General features: G+C 36.8%; 3 protein-coding genes across 4 annotated transcripts; all 3 read right to left on the bottom strand.

The window, feature by feature from the left end:
• Nucleotides 1-674: 674 nt before the first annotated feature.
• LOC124219325 (limbic system-associated membrane protein) lies at nt 675-5,520 on the bottom strand. Its single transcript, XM_046626710.2, has 6 exons — nt 4,865-5,520; nt 4,597-4,702; nt 4,430-4,511; nt 4,141-4,337; nt 3,785-3,998; nt 675-3,396 (listed from the first exon to the last, which is right to left on the bottom strand). Exons 3-6 carry the CDS (start codon nt 4,506-4,508, stop codon nt 2,939-2,941), a joined length of 948 nt encoding a protein of 315 aa, XP_046482666.1. The 5' UTR covers nt 4,509-4,511; nt 4,597-4,702; nt 4,865-5,520; the 3' UTR covers nt 675-2,938.
• Nucleotides 5,521-7,801: 2,281 nt separating this feature from the next.
• Fdx2 (Ferredoxin 2) lies at nt 7,802-9,548 on the bottom strand. Of its 2 annotated transcripts, none has more exons than XM_046626839.2 (5): nt 9,412-9,548; nt 8,982-9,272; nt 8,792-8,904; nt 8,553-8,685; nt 7,802-8,246 (listed from the first exon to the last, which is right to left on the bottom strand). In XM_046626839.2, the coding sequence occupies exons 2-5, from the start codon at nt 9,137-9,139 to the stop codon at nt 8,156-8,158; spliced, it is 495 nt and encodes a 164-aa protein (XP_046482795.1). In that variant the 5' UTR covers nt 9,140-9,272; nt 9,412-9,548; the 3' UTR covers nt 7,802-8,155. The 2 variants fall into 2 exon arrangements, with proteins under 2 accessions (XP_046482795.1, XP_046482794.1); XM_046626838.2 differs by having other exon boundaries at nt 9,387-9,507.
• Nucleotides 9,549-16,361: 6,813 nt separating this feature from the next.
• Nucleotides 16,362-19,428, bottom strand: LOC124219321 (activator of 90 kDa heat shock protein ATPase homolog 1). The gene is made up of 9 exons (XM_046626704.1): nt 19,199-19,428; nt 18,857-19,019; nt 18,637-18,716; nt 18,358-18,551; nt 18,025-18,145; nt 17,707-17,789; nt 17,352-17,483; nt 16,945-17,180; nt 16,362-16,788 (listed from the first exon to the last, which is right to left on the bottom strand). Exons 2-9 carry the CDS (start codon nt 18,934-18,936, stop codon nt 16,704-16,706), a joined length of 1,011 nt encoding a protein of 336 aa, XP_046482660.1. The 5' UTR covers nt 18,937-19,019; nt 19,199-19,428; the 3' UTR covers nt 16,362-16,703.
• Nucleotides 19,429-20,465: the final 1,037 nt, after the last annotated feature.

The raw sequence follows: 20,465 nt of genomic DNA, 5'->3' as shown, positions 1-20,465 counted from the left end.
TAGGAAATGAATTCTTCTACTCCTACTGAATAAAAAAATCTTGAATATAAATTGTAATAAATAAAGAAAAAATATACATATTATCAACATGCAAGAGAGCATGCGAGGTGCGATAGAGGCGAAACGTTTAATATGATAAGTGTAGAATAAACCCTTGTTGGACCTATTAAAAAAAAAAAAAAAAAAAAACGGCAAGTACTTATTCATAGAATTAATTTCTACCTTCTCCTATAAGAATTCGTGGTTTACATTGTTATCTGTGAATAGTGTATATTTTTTCTTCGACGACATATCGTGAAGAAAAATTACGTTTACCTTTGATTCTTTTTAATGTTCAACCGAACCCAAAGATCCGTATTTGTTTCTATTTGAATTATATTTATTTGGCCGCAGTGGTTTCCACAGTGGTGCGACAGTTTGTACAGAAAATTTTAAGTAAATCTGTACGCGTAGCGCCTTATTTGTCGACGAAAATACTTGCGAGTATTTAATAGAATTACTTTTCTAATTGAAAGAAACTCTGAATAACTCGAAAGATAAAAATTCTTATTTTCATTCTTTTCACATTGCATGAGGCAAACTTGATACATTGCATGCGTGCATTCTGTTTCGACGGCAATTAAACCGCGGAGTTTGGTGTCCGCAAATCTGTGAAACATGTATTGTACAATATTAATTCAGAGCAACGGGAAAACAATTTTATTTCTTTATTCAGTCAGGACGACAGTTTATGTGTAGGTATATTATATTATGAACAACTTTACAGCAATTAGTCAGTTAAATTAACTAATAAAAGAATAATATGTTGTGTACGGAAAATTGAAGTTCTCCTTGTAACATTCATACCTATACGATATATTTTGGTCTCACCTGGAAAAATAATTGCGTGAAGAGTGAACGAGAATCGTAAAATTTCACAACCTTCTGTTTGCGAGGGAACGCGGTTAAGGAAAATTAATGAATTTAAAATATCCAACCAACGCGTAGTACGAGCATAACTTATATATCAGCCTCATACTTCTTGACCTATGTATTTATATCTATGCAAAAGTGCAATCTGCTGTTGCATATTACGCTAGATACATACATACACATATCATACGTTGGAAGAAAATTTGGAAACATTCATAGATCGTTCGTTTTGGAGAAAACAATTCCGTTCCACTCGTACCCCTGTATTAATTAAGAATAACCGATTTTTTTTTCATCTTTAATTCTCTGACACGAGGCTGCGATGATTTGGTTTGATCTGATACAATCGGCCAATAATAAGTAAGACTGTGTAGATCTATGTCAGAAAATTATTATACAAAGTTAAACGGTAAATATCAATTTTTCTAGTGGACAAGAAATTGTACTCTTTTGTTTAATAACTATGTAGTTGCACAATGATTTGGCATAACATAATTTAATTATAATTTTTTCTTTCAACAATACACATGTTCTTTAGTTGAAAATAACATAAATATTATTGTACAACTACATAGTTGATCGTAATAATTACAGGCCATAGTTAGTTTTCCGGTCGAATAATGACGACGATAATATTAATAATAATAATAATCCCTGCACAGGACGGAATCTTAAAAACATTTGGATTTAAATGAAAAACTGATGTACAGTATCGTTAGTTAAGTGGTATTCACAGGTATTTTTTTTTTTTCACTCGTGGACAAATTTACTCTACTCATTTAACGACCTCCGCAGTTTGTTAACTCACTTCTGTTACCCCACATGTTTGGAAATATCGTTGCGTCCATTGGACAAACCAAATTATTGGCAGGATATTTGCAGACATTCAAATAAGAAAATGTTCCTTCAGTTCTACTCGGTTACACCCAAAAGCGTTACACGGCCATTCAACATTACTTTCACCCAACCTATTGGCTTAAATCGATACATTTATCTATGTGCTTTTCAGAAATAAAAAAAATATTTTTCATATCATATACAGCACTTAGTTATATACGTATACGTGAGCAGCTTCAATTAAAAATTATATGTCTTTGAACTCCCGGATGAATCGTAGTTTTTCATTCAATGAACGTATGATACATTTTTTTTTTTCTTTGAAGTTTCCATAACATTACGCCGACAGAATATGTATGGGGAATCCCATGCGAACTCAACTAAAGTCTGACCCTCACGATTTTTGGTTTCGTTCACAAATTTTTGTGCAATTGTCCCGACTCTGAAATAGTACCTTCATTTTTTTCAGGTTTTTTATTCAGCTGGTTAATTATACATCACTATTAAGAGTGATTTTGAGGAGGATTTTTTTTTTAACTTTCTAAAAATTGTCAAAAACTCTATTTCCTTTTCCAAACATTTCAAGATCGGGCCTATGACGGGCCGGTTTTTTTCAATGCTTTTAATTTTATTGATCAACTAAAACATCATGAAAGTTCTCGAAAAATTCTTAAAACTTCTATTTTTCACTTCCTAGACAGGTTCTATTATGGAGCGATGTTTGCCTATTTTTTGGCAGCTCCAATTTTTTTTTTATTGACTTCAATGTTGTAAAGTGAAAAATGGAAATTTTGAGAATTTATCGCGAATTTTCAGACTGTTCCAACAATTTCTCAGTTGACCAATAAATCTGAAAAAATTCAGAGTACTGTTTCCGAGTTGAGACAATAGCAGAAATTTTTTTAAACAAAATCAGCAATGCTGACGGTCAGACGTTGGTCGAGCCCGCATGGAATTCCCGATATATATGTATAGTTGTTCGTTAAACAATGAGATGTAATTTCATTTTGATTAATCGTAATAGTTCTTCAAAACTTTCACGACACCGTTGTACATGTTATCGGTTTCAAAATGGAATATCTCAAGTTTATGATTTTATCCACTTTAAGCGAACTTCAACTTTATATCATAAATATTTCAGAATTTATAACGACGACTCGTGCTGGGAGTTCATACTTTATTAGTTTTCTCATCGAAAGTATTTAATTTTGATATTTTCATTGGACGTATGTACGCGCCGCGATAAAACCGCAGCGATAAAGTTATTAAGGACAACCGTAATAACAAGATATAGAGGATATAAATTTATGGTAGAAGATGCGGCTGCACTATGCTGCATTGCCGCTGGATTATCCCCGTTGAATATATGTATTAGAACACGCGTCGATTTCGCGTTACTCGCGACGCATGTATAATTTCCGGAATGACGTGACGTCGCTCTGGAAACTTCTAGCCAACTTTCTTTTCCGGATAAATCTGTGCTAACGTTATATCCTCGATCGGTATCGTAGTTCACCATACGAGAATTATGGTACCAAAAAAAAAATGACGGTATTTCGGTCGATTTTTTAACAACACAGTGCAACAACAGCGTGCTATCGGGTCTGACGAATTTTTCCATCGGCCCGTCTATTTCCGTGTGTGCATCTGTAAAATTCATGTTATAAAATTATTTTACAATTTTCTATCATTTCTGTTTCGCATAAAATAAGAACAACTTCTGAGCACATACTACTGGAGGTAGCTTCGCGTGTTTAGAATGTGTAGCGGAGGAGTGAGAGAGAGAGGTGTATGTTGCTTATAATTTGTTTCTCTCGCTCTGCACCTGATTGGCCGATACGTTTTCTCTCAGCCAATCAGATGTAGAGTGAGAGAGACGGAGCAAACCCAAAATATATACATATATGTATATATCTCTCTCTCTTTCCCTTTTTCATCAATTCAGCTGCATTTTTCGCGATGTCGATACGATATATGAGTTGCTCCCTCCAGTAGTGTATGCTCTGAGAGAAGAACTATCAGAATTTTCACCCACCGACCACCTGTAGCAATAGAAATATGCTGGACGGAGGGTGTGTAGACACTTGACATTCGTAAATTCCTGCGTCACGTTGCTGGACGTATTTTATTTGAAGCGTCCAATCTTCGCTGTGTTGAAAATGTATCGCCTGGAAACGCTCATCGCTCGCATACGTCGTTAAACCGACGGTTAACAATTGCTGGACGCCTCTTCTTCTTATCCACGATACCTGTCCGATCAGGTTATCATATAAAATCTGTCACGATCTATCGAACTTGTGATAATACGGACGCTGCGATCACAGTTTTTCAAATCTGTTTAATGTGACAGTAAATAATTTTTAAATTAGCTGCGTTATTAGATGAACTTACATGCATACTGTCGCCGATATTTTTCACGATGCATGGTACGAGAGCATTTGATCCAGTCTGTGCGACTATTACTGTAGAGTTATTAGTCCCAAAACTCATGGGGGGTAACAAATCGTTTTCGACAAATGCCGGTGATTTTCCGGCAGATTCTTGCCCAGTTTTTCCTACGCTATCCGTCTCGATGCCGGCTAAACACTCTGCGGAGATCAGTGAGGAATAGAAGTTAGGTTGGACGGAAGACTTTATGTTCACTGTAATAGACTTTATACGAAATTAATATTTTCCTCACCGATCTGTAGCATGACGTTGAGTAATAGGACAAATACAAGGACAATCGTTGTAGCACCATCGTTATGTCTTGCCGTCATGAGCTACAATTTTACGATCGTTTTATTACCGGCACCTTCGCGTGCTTCAATCTTCTATGTGAAAATCAAATACGAATTGCTGTCTCACTCCTTAAGATGATACACTCCTATATTTCTCTTCTGTTTCTACTCAACGTATCGTCGATTTCCCGCATTGCATATCTGAACGCAGTTTAAATGCGACTTGCTGCAAGCTGAAAAAATTAATATACGGTTAATTATCTATAGTTTCCAAAATCCAGTAGATATTATATGATAATATATGAAGAAAATTTTGGTGAAAAGCGAGAGGCTCTTGAGTAACAAACAGTTGTTGATAATTATTTATCTTTAACTCGATTAACTCATGCGTTTACCTTTGGATTGGATATGTTCTTGAAACATTTATTATTCATGCCGTTTGCGTTAATCATACACTTAATCTTGTCATTCTCGAAACATCTGTCTTCCACAAATTTTTTAACGAATCTTTCATCATGCATACGAGCTACAATATTTTTGTATGGATTTGTCATATGCTGATGATATTGTATTCTAGTCATTCCAGATTTATGTTTGTCGACGATCGAGGTATGGTAATTCAAAAACAAAAAAAAAAAAAAAAATACCAAAATACTGCACTTTGAATAACAATTTTTTCGGAGCACAAAATCGTCCTCAAACCTCGTGACAAGGATTTGATGCGTAAAGTGCAATTATCATGTGTCAATCAAATCCCAGAAGTATTATTCGTATGTATAAATAATTATTATGTGTTGTCACTCAATTTTTGCAATAAAATGAAATGATTACATTATTACGGATTTCAAACGGCTTGCGAATCGTCGCAATAAATATAAGCTAACGTTTTAATTAAATATACATTAATAACGGTAATTGAGTTTTATACAATCCGGGATTTTAATCAAGTTAAACTACGGCCAGTGAATAATTTACACGGAAATTTGCAGAGCAGCTCCGACTCCAAGACGCACAGCCACCCGAAATTTCGGCTACTCCTCATCTCCGAGGAGAAGCACACTGTGTGAGAGAGACGAGATGTGGGTGTGGAATCCGTCCACTCACCCCCGGAACCCTCAGGGTTCTCAGGGCCGGAAAATTTTAACGCATCAGAACTCGAGGCGAAGGGGGTGGTATTGGTTGAATCAGAATGTATCAGAAGCTTGTAGTTTGAATCGCATGATTTATACACATCAACAAAGGACTTATACATAAAAATCACAATTGAATGCGAGCATCGAACGATCCCCCAGAATATTGAAAACAATAACTTAATCACCGTAGAGCCGAATTTTCAAGCTCGAATTGTCTTTGCAGTATATTCAACAGTTGGCTATTCAAATTTAGACGTAACATGTTGCGCGATTACTATTTGTAATAGCCCATATTTTTGACAAACGACACTATGCATCGAATTAAAATCAGGTTAGCGACATCGGGGAAATATGTGAACTCGTGGAAGATTTCGTTCTGCCTCATCTTGGTATCGTTGGTAATTTAAGCGGTTTGTGTTCACCCGTCAATTAACGCCATGAAATCTGATCCAAATTTCGGAATAAGCCCCACGAAGAACCCCATCGAAATACAGCACTGTGGCTTTCAGGCGCAAACGCCAAACCGCCCCGCCCGAGTATACCCAGGCCTGAAGGCACTGCGCGTGGAAAGATGAATGAGCATTGACTTGTGAGAAACTACAGCATCCCACCGACAGAAAGTTTAATTTGATCCTGAAACGTACCAATCGAGATAACGGAGTAATTAATTGATTGAGTTGGGATGTTGCGGTCTGATTGCTCCGGCGAAAAATTTTTGGTAACCAGCTATAGGGGGAATTCTAGAGTTGAAATGAGAATATTTCTACGCCATCGATCATTGGCTTAATTAGTTCTCACCTTAGCAAGCGGAATCGGTTTGTATACACGTATTTACTATAAACTTAGGATTAATATCCGGAAGAATTATTGGTTTTTTTTCATCCTTTATCGCGAACGAATAATTAGAAAAAATTATAGACCAATTTCAAGGTTTGAAAATCACCGATCGCTGGATGGTAACTATTAATTTTTAGCAAAATGTCTGCTATTTAATATCTTCGGTCCTACATCTTATACGTAAGATAACAAATAACTTATATTCTAGGATTGATTATCGCGATTTTTCGGTTTGGGTTTCAGGGGGTTGAAAATCGAACGTCACATTTCGACCATCAATCATTACCCCGTGGCTCGTATACAGTGATGCATTGAATAACGGATGAAGGTCTGATGGAGTTTACGAATGGATGCGATTTTCGAAGGAACCAACGTTACGTCTCATTTCCGGCGATCGTCATATCGCGAACAAGCCCCTTAACCCTGTTTTTGTGGATACCATATGTGGCATCTTACGAGAACATCCCAGGATAAAATATTTCTGCTAGATATTGACGATATTTTCTATTGTACGTCTGACAAATTTTTTAGAGATTCTTCATTACTTAATTCGAATAAGTGCAATGTGGAAATAATATATTGTAATACGAGTGCGGAAAGCGTGAGATTTCCAAAGAGTGTGAAGTTTACAGTATGAGCCAAGGCAAGTGCTATAAACACACGAGTCAGATATCGCCCATCAGCACGTGTGACACACGCTATTTCTTCCGAAAGGAAAGTTTGATTCGAGAGGCAAACTAATGTGATATAATGGGTTGAAGGAAGTAGATCAAAAGAAGTAGATCAAAGGAAATTAACTGGTTGAGAGCCAAGGGTTTCATGAAACCTGACGTAATCCCACAAACTTCAGGTTGAACTTAACCCAATGACGTCACCGGCGGTGCGTAAAATTACGTTATTGGGGTATGTACAGGTGGCAAGAAACCACTAGTGTGTAAAATTGAGAATTTCGGCTAAGCGAATGTACCAGCGCCGTTTTACCACACTTACCACGTTTTATGCACGCTCCAGAAGCAATGAAAATTTAACTTTTCTAGCATGTGTTGGAAAAATATATTTTTCGATGCATCTAGCCCAAGTATAATGATCAACAGTTGACTTTTGTTTGCGTGGATAATGCGCTGCCTGGCAGTACCCTCAAAATTATCTTTGTTGGAACACTACATGATTCGTAATTAAACAGAAAACTAGTAATTCATAATTCGGTTCAACAATACTTAAAGAACGGTATCATTTAATTATACTATTATACTGTAACTATCACTTTAGGATATAGAGACTAATTAACTCTAATTTCGTGTCTAAGCCAGTCGGATATTCAAGGACCAAGGAGTGGAAATCAAGTTACGATACTCAAACACCAAGATTTTAACAATGCATACGATAATTAGTCATCGACTGATAATATATATTACATAAATAACAAATTGTCTATCTAGGATAAAATAATTTTACAATTATTTCCGTATACCCGACTCTGTATCTATTATACATCATGATGATTAGTATTATTTGTATCGTTAATAATCCCACAACTACTATTTTTATACAAGTTATCATTTATACGTTTTCTTGATTCTAAGTTATCTAATCATGTTGTCTCATGATCTATTATACAAAATTCATCTATAAATGGGCACTGCCCTTGGAGTTGTACACCTGCAACAGAACTGCAGGTGTATCCTACTTTGGTTACTTCACAAATGGTAATTGTTGTTATGACCTTGCGTCATTTATGGTAGCTGGTACCCGTACTTCTAGGCCGTCTAGTTCTTTGCTCAACGTAATTTGGCATCCTAGTCGAGAACTGTGAATAAAAGCGAACAAAAAAGAATAGATTAAAATACAAGATCAAACAATACACTCAACTCCTGGTGTATTATTGGTCAGCGATGATCAATCAAAGTTTTTCGTTCAATTCCGAATGTCTATTATACATATATGGACCTTTTTATAAGCATTCCGAAATTATAAGTGACAAATGCATGAAATTCTTTACTCCAAACATATTGCCAATGTCTATGCTGCACAAGGCTGCATTCATTCAATATTACAATTTCAATACATCAGCGGAGATAACGACTCAACTTTCTAAGAATAAAATGCTACATACGTATCTGTCAGATCAAAGGCCAAATCAAGCATGTCCAATTCCTCATCGGTCGGTTTCGAAGGCAGGGAATCGTAGACCTCCTTAGAAAATATCAAATGGCAGGTGCTGCACGTAAGCGTACCTTCGCAGGCACCTAATTCAAATCAATTGACACTCTTTAGTAGTTTCATTTTGTGATTTTTTATCTTTTAATTGTGTCGATTAGCTTTACTATTTGAAACTGATAGAATTTATCATACCAAAACCATCCAAATCGATGTCATTGTTAACTATTACGTCTAAAAGACTATCTCCCTCCTTTCCTTTGGCTTCAATTCTTTCTCCACTCGCCCTGATGAATGTTACCTTTATTCTGAAAGAAATTAAAGAATGTATATCGAATGAGTCGTATAGACAGGAAAGAATGTTGGATCGAATGAAACTGCTTACTCTGGTTTTTGCGAAAGGGCTTCCTTAGCGTAATTCAGTTTTGTTGAGTGTAGTAAAATTCTTCTTGGCTTGAGAATTTTCGTGGAGGTTAGCCCAAGAGCGCTTCGCAGAAACGCGGTTTCCACAATGCATGAAATGTTTTTAGCCAATAATGCCATGGCGAGTATCAGAATTGCAAATAACGAAGTAAGGTTGTAGTTTAAGAGGCTGTTTGGGAAATGTTTTCGAAGCACGTATTGTACGTATTCAACTACATAACCACGCAACGTTCGTCAAGAAGCAATGAAAGACCTGTAGAGTTAAAAAATTGTATTTCAATAGAGGTAATTCTGGATCACTTTTCACTGCCGGTGAACGGTAAGTATTTGAATGAATTTATTTGATTTTTATAACAGTTAACTATACCTAACGCAACCATACTGAACCATACTTCTGCTGACTCGGAGAACAACATTCGTTAACCGCGCGTCCACACTTGCGAGTGCTTCGAGTGCGCTATCAGGGCATCAGCTAAGGTCAGTAGAATATATTTAACCGCGAGAGGCGCCGCACGTTGAGCCCATGTCAAGCTTAGAACTAGGCCTAGAGGCCTACTGATCTGTGTTTATAATATCTCTATGGTATAATCAGTCTTCAGCGTCCAGAAAAATAGAATCACGAAGTGTGACGTAACTTGGAGGCGATGTTTGCAATGGAATTTTCAGAGGCTGGAAATGTGTATGGTTCAAATGGTTTGATAGACCAACATGCTCTAAACCTTAACGGTTTATTGTCGTATGTTTGAGGGTCGTTCAGATTACTCTCACAAGTTCAAAGTTTAGGAAACAACTGAAATGGATCATTCAATAAGCTGTATTCACGTAATTCTAATTAATTGGCGCACTTTTTCCTGCGTTTTCTGAGTTCCTGGGAGTTCAATTGGTTAGAAATGAGTCATACCAATCGAATCTGAGACCAAAAATATTGGGCTCCAAATGGGAAAAAAAAGTAAGGCTAACCCTTTGCATTTTCGGCGAAAATTTTCGCGATTTTGAAAAGTGCTAGAATAAATTCTTTCATGCACTATTCAGACGCAATTTTGCGAGAGAAATCTGTTGGGCGCAGTCCCAATGCGCTGCGATCAACGCATCGAAAGTTGGAGCCGAAGAACGAGAACCTGTGTTTTCGACATATTTCAGCAGGTGGTTTTTCCGTGGTAATTTCTCTCCTGTTGATTCCACGCTCTTTTCGCTGCGTTTTCTGAGTTCCTGGGGGTCCAATTAGTCAGGAAAGGGTCAAACAAATCGAATCTGAGACCAAAAATATTCAGCTCCAAAAATGAAAAAAAAGTAAGGCTAACATGCTAACATCCTTTGCATTTTTGCCGAAAATTTTCGCGATTTTGAAAAGTGCTGGAATAAATTCTTTCTGGTACTATTCCGACGTAATTTTGCGGGAGAAATCGATTGGGTGCAGTCCCAATACGCTGCGACCAACGGATCAAAAGTTACAGCCTAAAAACGAGAACCTGTGTTTTCGACATTTTTCAGTAGGTGCTTGTTCCTTCGTAATTTCTCTCCTGTTGATTCCACGCTCTTTTCGCTGCGTTTTCTGAGTTCCTGGGGTCCAATTAGTCAGGAAAGGGTCATACAAATCGAATCTGAGACCAAAAATATTCGGCTCCAAAAATGAAAAAAAAGTAAGGCTAACCCCTTTGCATTTTTGGCGATAATTTTCGAGATTTTGAAAAGTGCTAGAATAAATTCTTTCATGCACTATTCAGACGCAATTTTGCGAGAAAAATCTGTTGGGCGCAGTCCCAATGCGCTGCGATCAACGTATCGAAAGTTAGAGCCGAAAAACGAGAACCTGTGTTTTCGACATTTTTCAGCGGGTGCTTTTTCCTTCGTAATTTCTCTCCTGTTGATTCCACGCTCTTTTCGCTGCGTTTTCTAAGTTCCCGGGGGTCCAATTAGTCAGGAAAGGGTCAAACAAATCTAATCTGAGACAAAAAATATTCGGCTCCAAAAATGAAAAAAAAGTAAGGCTAACCCCTTTGCATTTTTGCCGAAAATTTTCGCGATTTTGAAAAGTGCTGGAATAAATTCTTTCTGGTACTATTCCGACGTAATTTTGCGGGAGAAAACGATTGGCTGCAGTCCCAATACGCTGCGACCAACGGATCAAAAGTTACAGCCTAAAAACGAGAACCTGTGTTTTCGACATTTTTCAGCGGGTGCTTTTTCCTTCGTAATTTCTCTCCTGTTGATTCCACGCTCTTTTCGCTGCGTTTTCTGAGTTCCTGGGGTCCAATTAGTCAGGAAAGGGTCATACAAATCGAATCTGAGACCAAAAATATTCGGCTCCAAAAATGAAAAAAAAGTAAGGCTAACCCCTTTGCATTTTTGGCGATAATTTTCGCGATTTTGAAAAGTGCTAGAATAAATTCTTTCATGCACTATTCAGACGCAATTTTGCGAGAGAAATCGATTAGGCGCAGTCCCAATGCGCTGCGATCAACGCATCGAAAGTTGGAGCCGAAAAACGAGAACCTGTTTTTTCGACATTTTCCAGCAGGTGGTTTTTCCGTGGTAATTTCTCTCCTGTTGATTCCACGCTCTTTTCGCTGCGTTTTCTGAGTTCCTGGGGGTCCAATTAGTCAGGAAAGGGTCATACAAATCGAATCTGAGACCAAAAATATTCGGCTCCAAAAATGAAAAAAAAGTAAGGCTAACCCCTTTGCATTTTTGGCGATAATTTTCGCAATTTTGAAAAGTGCTAGAATAAATTCTTTCATGCACTATTCAGACGCAATTTTGCGAGAAAAATCTGTTGGGCGCAGTCCCAGTGCGCTGCGATCAACGCATCGAAAGTTAGAGCCGAAAAACGAGAACCTGTGTTTTCGACATAATTCAGCAGGTGGTTTTTCCATCGTAATTTCTCTCCTGTCGATTCCACGCTCTTTTCGCTGCGTTTTCTGAGTTCCCGGGGGTCCAATTAGTCAGGAAAGGGTCAAACAAATCTAATCTGAGACAAAAAATATTCGGCTCCAAAAATGAAAAAAAAGTAAGGCTAACCCCTTTGCATTTTTGCCGAAAATTTTCGCGATTTTGAAAAGTGCTGGAATAAATTCTTTCTGGTACTATTCCGACGTAATTTTGCGGGAGAAATCGATTGGGTGCAGTCCCAATACGCTGCGACCAACGGATCAAAAGTTACAGCCTAAAAACGAGAACCTGTGTTTTCGACATTTTTCAGCGGGTGCTTTTTCCTTCGTAATTTCTCTCCTGTTGATTTCACGCTCTTTTCGCTGCGTTTTCTGAGTTCCCGGGGGTCCAATTAGTCAGGAAAGGGTCAAACAAATCGAATCTGAGACCAAAAATATTCGGCTCCAAAAATGAAAAAAAAGTAAGGCTAACCCCTTTGCATTTTTGGCGAAAATTTTCGTGATTTTGAAAAGTACTGGAATAAATTCTGTCATGCACTATTCCGACGTAATTTTGCGAGAGAAATCGATGAGGCGCAGTCCCAATGCGCTGCGATCAACGCATCGAAAGTTGGAGCCGAAAAACGAGAACCTGTTTTTTCGACATTTTCCAGCAGGTGGTTTTTCCGTGGTAATTTCTCTCCTGTTGATTCCACGCTCTTTCCGCTGCGTTTTCTGAGTTCCTGGGGGTCCAATTAGTCAGGAAAGGGTCATACAAATCGAATCTGAGACCAAAAATATTCGGCTCCAAAAATGAAAAAAAAGTAAGGCTAACCCCTTTGCATTTTTGGCGATAATTTTCGTGATTTTGAAAAGTGCTAGAATAAATTCTTTCATGCACTATTCAGACGCAATTTTGCGAGAAAAATCTGTTGGGTGCAGTCCCAATGCGCTGCGATCAACGCATCGAAAGTTAGAGCCGAAAAACGAGAACCTGTGTTTTCGACATAATTCAGCAGGTGCTTTTTCCTTCGTAATTTCTCTCCTGTCGATTCCACGCTCTTTTCGCTGCGTTTTCTGAGTTCCCGGGGGTCCAATTAGTCAGGAAAGGGTCAAACAAATCTAATCTGAGACAAAAAATATTCGGCTCCAAAAATGAAAAAAAAGTAAGGCTAACCCCTTTGTATTTTTGGCGAAAATTTTCGTGATTTTGAAAAGTACTGGAATAAATTCTGTCATGCACTATTCCGACGTAATTTTGCGAGAGAAATCGATTAGGCGCAGTCCCAATGCGCTGCGATCAACGCATCGAAAGTTGGAGCCGAAAAACGAGAACCTGTTTTTTCGACATTTTCCAGCAGGTGGTTTTTCCGTGGTAATTTCTCTCCTGTTGATTCCACGCTCTTTTCGCTGCGTTTTCTGAGTTCCTGGGGGTCCAATTAGTCAGGAAAGGGTCATACAAATCGAATCTGAGACCAAAAATATTCAGCTCCAAAAATGAAAAAAAAGTAAGGCTAACATGCTAACATCCTTTGCATTTTTGCCGAAAATTTTCGCGATTTTGAAAAGTGCTGGAATAAATTCTTTCTGGTACTATTCCGACGTAATTTTGCGGGAGAAATCGATTGGGTGCAGTCCCAATACGCTGCGACCAACGGATCAAAAGTTACAGCCTAAAAACGAGAACCTGTGTTTTCGACATTTTTCAGTAGGTGCTTGTTCCTTCGTAATTTCTCTCCTGTTGATTCCACGCTCTTTTCGCTGCGTTTTCTGAGTTCCTGGGGGTCCAATTAGTCAGGAAAGGGTCGTACAAATCGAATCTGAGACCAAAAATATGCGGCCAAAATATGAGTAACCCCTTTGAATTTTTTCAGTCCAAATTAGGCCAACTTTGAAACATATTGAAATCAAGTCTTTGACGCAGTGTATTGAATTTATTTTTTTGAGAGGAATCCATTGCGCACTGTCTTCACATGCTGCGAGCAACAATTGAAAACTCACCGCTGAAAAACTTCAAATTTTCACAGTGTTTTTAAGCAGATGGAAAGGAAAAATCACAAACACATAGCTACGAAATTTCAGTTTCAGTTTATTCGATATGCCCTAAATAGTTCTAGTACAAGTGTTCAGGCGTCAGTGTATACTAACTACTTTATCAAGTTTCCGAAGAGTATAATTATAATATCTTATATTAATACATTATAATAAAATTTTATTTTCGGTAGTATACCGGCCCCTAAATGCTGCTTTGCTTAACCCGTTGAGGACACATGGGGTCCAACGGACCCCAGACAAATTTCAATGCAATTTTAAATCTACAAAGACCCTTAGGAATTAGATATATAGCACCATCTGTTGTTGTTTGAAGTCTCCACAACAAGTTTTGACACGTTACGAAGGTCTCTTTGGCATTAGTCATCCTGCAGAGACATATTAGTGCGCACGTGTTTTTTTTTTGGGGTTCTGTAGACCCCGTGTGGCCTTACTGTGGCAAAATCTTGAAAAAAATTCAATTTTTTTTTTATCGTTGATTGATGTTAAATTGTTTCTGTAAACGTAAGTATTCATGCATGAATTGAATTTTTTTCTTCAGCAATAAATAATGGTTATTAATTAAATATATATGTGTGTATATATACAGATGTCTTATAATCTTCGACCTCGAACTATCGCCAGCCGTCTAATGGAATAAAATTAAAGTTTCGCACTGGTTTTAAGTCGATACATAGCGTAAAACACAAATGAGAACTGTTTTTCTGCGTGGGGTGCGCTGGACCCCGTGTGTCCTCAACGTTATTTTTTCGATGTGTGTCCTCAACGGGTTAATTACTTTGAAACTGACTTTAGTGAACTTTTCATGCTTTATAAAAATGTTGAGATAATAGCATATTACTATATAGTGTTAGTTATGTAGCGTTTGAATTATTATTTCGTTCTAGTTGTTAATCATTATTTCTGCTTGCATTAAAAAATTATGTATTTTGCTTATGTAAGGCCCTTAGGGAGCTTCGGCTTCAGGGCCTAAAAATTTGAATAATAATAATAATAATACTAATGATGATATATTATACCACTAATATTATAATATCATTCTGAGTGATATAATTAGTACAATATTTCCAATAGTATTGGAGTTCAGGACAAAAAAAATGTAATGCGACGGATGAATAATACATAAGAAGACTGACTGCTACATAAGACAAAAAAACTGTGATGTACATTGCATTAAAGATAATTATTATTGTAGTTTGTAAGCGCAGTTTAAGTTCCGGCCTGCGTACAGGTGCAATGCACCTCTGCAGGCTACGAGGTGTATAATATAGTATTGTATTGTTACTGTTTCACGTCACCTGGAATAAAATGAATAATAACTACGTCAATTTCTCCGTATTTTCTTCGTATCTTGTCAGTTGCTGGTCCGACGATGCGCTGAATACCTTTTTTGCAATCCTTGGGGTCCAATTAGTCCAATTAGAAAGGGTCATAAAAATCGAATCTGAGACCAAAAATATTCGGCTCCAAAAATGAAAAAAAAGTAAGGCTAACCCCTTTGCATTTTTGGCGAAAATTTTCGCGATTTTGAAAAGTGCTGGAATAAATTCTTTCATGCACTATTCCGACGTAATTTTGCGAGAGAAATCGATTGGGCGCAGTCCCAGTACGCTGCGATCGAAGGATCAAAAGTTACAGCAAAAAAACTATTGAATGATTTTTAGCAATTTCTCTGCTGCTGGTTTTTCCTTCCTAACTTCTCTGCTGTTGGTGCTACGCACTTTTTGGCCCGTTTTCTGAGTTCCTGGGTATACAACTAGTCGAGAAAGGGTCATACAAGTCGAATCTGAGACAAAAAATTTTTTGCCCAAAAAATAAGTAAGGCAAATCCCTTTGAATTTTGGACGAAAAACAGCTAAGCTAGTTCTTTCGATTTTTTCAGTTGAAATTTTTCTAGATTTTGACGTAATTTTCCGGAAAAAGACGGTTGCGCGGATGGATCAGTTACTGCGAGCAACGTGTTAAAAGTGACAGAGGACAAACGGAAAATTGTGTTTGTATTTTCTCAGCTATTGATCCCATGATGTTCCACGTGTTGCGTTTGTATTCCCGAGGATGCAATCAGTCTATCAAAGGCTCGTATGAACCAATTTTGTGTTCAACTTAATTTCCGCCTCATGAACGGAAAGATAACAACTATTACGCCTTTTTGTTTGCCAAGTTTAAACGAATTTTTAAAAACGTCAGTATCAAATTATTTGGATCCTATCGAGACGTAATTTTATGGATATAAACGACTGCGACAGGTCTTCATTCGCTGTGATAAAGAATACGGAATTTAGTCAGCAAACTGCCCCAGCAGTTGATGATGTTTCCAGAGTTTCCCAAATTTAAATTAGCTTGAGGACATCCCTGATGATAAACTTCTTTGTGAATGAATAAGAAGTCTTTAACAATGGGCGATAGCAAATAATACAAATCAGTCTGTAAACTGTAAAGGAATTCAGTTTATCTAATATCCATGCGATTTTCCAGGTTGAAAAGTTTTCTACCGACGGTCGTTCTGTTTCTATTATTCTAGTCATGTATAATAATCATATAACAAAAAACTGTAAAGCTACGTTATTACAAATATGCTTGATGTGGAGATATTGTTGTACATTATAAATTACAATACCGAGCACTCGCGTGAAAGCGGGTTAAATTTACATGAAATAAATCGAAGCACTGACAGGCTTACGGAATTTATATGCTTAATTGTATCGCGATGGAACTGATGGAAATAAATATTATTAGTCACAAAATAATGTACATGCGACTACGAATCACATAAAGTAACCAAATCCGAACGTCCTCTTGATAGCATCCCAGTAGTACCTCTCCCAATTCTCCTTCGTGGTGTCTGCTTCACTGAAAACGAAATCAAACCAACAAATAAGAACACGAAACCATTAGACTAAAATACGGTCAATTGAATAAGGTTCAATCAACCAATGAAGGGTAGAATAGCAAACAATCCAGAAAAACAATGCGCAGAGAGAAATGTGGGATATCAAGGACACTTACTTTGATGGTACGCCAGTTTGAGTTAATTTGACTTCGGTATGGTCATTTTTCTCATTTATTTCAAGTGTCACTTTGCTATAGTGCTCAGCAGGCCACTGTTTGCATCGCCAGCTTTGTACTATCTTAGACGGCGATAATTCAACGAATTCCCCATGTATATTTCCGCCAAACAATTCGAATTTTCCATTCTTTTTCGCATCCAGTTTCACCGGGCCTTTTGTGAAAGCTTGAACCATCTACACAAGTTAAAAAATCAAAACAAAGTAGTAATCAAAAAGAAAAACACTCAATACGGTTGCGGTGTGCATACGAAATGTTTGATCTTAAACTATGACCAAGGATCATACCGAAGTCGGTAATTTGATTAATTGGCTAAAATAGTTGGCTAATGAAATGTATGATCACACCTCAGTAGACGTGAACATGTTGTAGAACTCCTCTGCTCGGCACTGGAATTTTTGTTGCTGCTTCACGGTTGTTGTTGTTATTTTATAACCAAGTTTTTGACTATTCGATTCGACAACAGTATTCATATGCATCTGTAAAAGTAATGATTCATAAAAATGAATTAATGATGCAGCCTCACCAATTATGGATGTTACCAGACGATTACGGCAATGAAAAGTGTACATATGGCTTTGGTTTGCGATTTTATACTGTAAAAGAAAACTGCCAACAGATGCTTTCGATTTTATTTATAATAATAACCAGCTCGTCTCAAGTGTGAATATAGAGTTGAAGTATGCAAAAAGTAAATCTGACCTTAGCATCAAACCCAGACGTCATGTTGGATATTTTTTCGTTCATGCTTTCTTTCTTCGGCAATATCATGCCTTTGCTGAACTCTGCGAAAAAAAGCCCAACAATGAATTATAAGAATAGAGTATTACAATAACCATTATGGCAACAACTGTCAGAAATAAAAGCAAGAAAATAGTGTGAATTGGAAAATTGAACAGAAAATATATAGGAATGGCTACTTCAACTGAAAGTAAAAGCTTGAACTCCCAGGATCAATTATCGTCATTCAAGAAATGAAAGAATATTCACCATCTTTCACAGTAAATTCAAAATTGTTACCTTCTTTCAGCGATAATACATATTGAACTAATTTTTCTCTAATTGTATCCTTTCCTTTGGTATGTAGAAAATGTTTTACTGCTTCCCCTTTGTCTGTACTATCTTTTAGAGTAATTTCAATCTGCAAGTGGAAAAAATACACTACTTCAAAAATCATCGTCATTGGGTTATATCCGAGTCAAGGTTCACACTTTTAGACCAAGAATACTAAATTTCATGAGTTTCAGTCGAAGTTAATCAACAATCTGCTATTTGAATCTATGAGATTCAATAATAGTGATATCAGAATCAAGTCTCTAGCACTATTCGTTACATAATTTCGAAAAGACTTACATCGACTTCTGAGACGTCATTTTCTTCAGACAAATTTGGTATATTTATCTTTCCGGCAATAGTTTCTTCTCCACTGTCTTCAAGTACCCATTTGAGTACTAAATTCCATTCATAGAAAAATATTAATTTCCCTTTCCTATTGTTGGCAACAGCTTCTCCTTCACATTTTTCAAACTCTGTCACCTTGCATTTCACTGCAAAAGTGTAAGGGGTGTAATGAGTGCATCGTTGAAAATGAATCGGTAAGATGAGCAACTTTATTTACAGATAATTGCATACCACTATCTCCTTGAATAACTAGGTTGACAAATAATTCCTTTAACTTATCCTGCGACCATTGACAGGCATTTTTCTCGGTCCTAAAAGAATAAATTAATGAATGTTATCTCGAAAAACAGTATTGTCAATTGATTTGGACTTCAGTAGATTTCATAACTACAAATTCCACTATTCTGTAAACTCAACAAAATAAATAAAAGGCAGGATTAAGTGTCAATACCAGTGCCAATTGTTGACGTTCGTTGCATCTGGTCTCTCTTCGACAATCCACCGAGGGTCTCCTTCGCCCCACTTGGCCATGATCGATACAATCCGTACGGAAACTGGGTTAAGATTTCAGATTTCCACCGGTGTTACTTTCTTGGTAATGGTTTACCACGTCTCTAAGGTTAAACAGGAAGCGTGATCTTGAGATATTGTACGATAAAATATTTAATTATTTCAGAAAAGTTATTGGGAAGTATGCATTCAATTATGTTGCTTCAAAAATGTGCAATGTTAGCAGCTTAAAATTTTAATTACGATTAGTTGCAGAATTCGAAAATTCAATTTACATACGTACCAGGCAAAATATGTTGAATTAATATCAGGTCCTAAAATGGTTTATTGGTTCAAAAATGTGCCGACTGATTGATCAGAAAATATTTTTTAACCCTCTTGACATTCAAGTCCAGTGCTGATCGTCTCAGGCTTACAGACTCAGAGCTCCGTGGTTTCTGGAACAACCTAGATCGTACCTCCTTTCCAGATTTTCATCACAATCTGTAGGGCTCTGTGGTGTTTAACTGTCTCGTGTACTTTCTCGAAATTTCAAGCATAGAGTATGTCAAAGATATACAAAGACCATACAGTTTGGCGGGTCTGGGGGTATTAGCAGTTTCACGTATTATCGACCAAGTAACTGACCACGCCGATAAAAAAAGTTCTTCAGAACCAACAATTATCACGTACAAAATTTTGGTAACATACCGTCGTCATTGTAAAATTCAAAAGTTGAGCGTTCGTTTCCTCACAAGAAATATTCACGCAGCAATAATACAACGGAAAAATTCATCTCAATCAAATATACGCACGTGTGGTGTTTATATTTACCTGAATATATCAAATCTTTTATAGGCGACAGTTGTATCTCTGAAACGCTAACTTTATTCTTTCAAAAAAAGTATCTTCGAATGTCGATTTAAATGTACTAGTTCTTATTTCAATATTGATTTTCCACAGCGATAGAAGTTATTCAGTCTTATGGGTCTCTGATTAATACAGGCAGTTAACTGAAATCGTACAGGACCAAACTATATGTACCAGTTGTGTTTTTCTTTTTTTCAGTTTTTACTTTATTTCTCAACAGCATGTCATAATAAGTAATAATTTACATTTATGATTGTACATTGTACGTTACATGTTTAACATACTCAAACGGAGGCAAAGCAAATCTAAATCAAATGTAATTTCAGTTACAGTTGAAACTAAATTGACCTTAAAAAAAAAAAAAAACATCTTTTTCATAAAGTGACCATGTAGTAAACACGATCATAAAAATAATAATTACTTAATGTATCACATAATTGTATTCGAATTCAATCTTTTAAACATCTAACGCTTTTACAGTTTTTTCAATCTAAACGAAATGGATATCTGTGAAAAAGATTCTTATCCAAGAAATATTTTGTCCATAAATCATGTAAATAAAAAAAAAAAAAAACTCCAAGGTATGAATGGTAAAAATTTTAAAGAATGTATGAATGCATTTATTGAAGGGTAGATAATGAGGTGTTCGTGTTCTACTTATCTAACCACTGGATTCTCACCTCTAAGATTCATTAAAATTT

The sequence above is a fragment of the Neodiprion pinetum genome, chromosome 5 (assembly GCF_021155775.2).
Source record: "Neodiprion pinetum isolate iyNeoPine1 chromosome 5, iyNeoPine1.2, whole genome shotgun sequence".
In the NCBI taxonomy this organism is placed as follows: Eukaryota; Metazoa; Arthropoda; class Insecta; order Hymenoptera; family Diprionidae; genus Neodiprion; species Neodiprion pinetum.
Note: the sequence above shows the minus strand (reverse complement) of the source record. Positions and strands in the feature narration are given on the sequence as shown.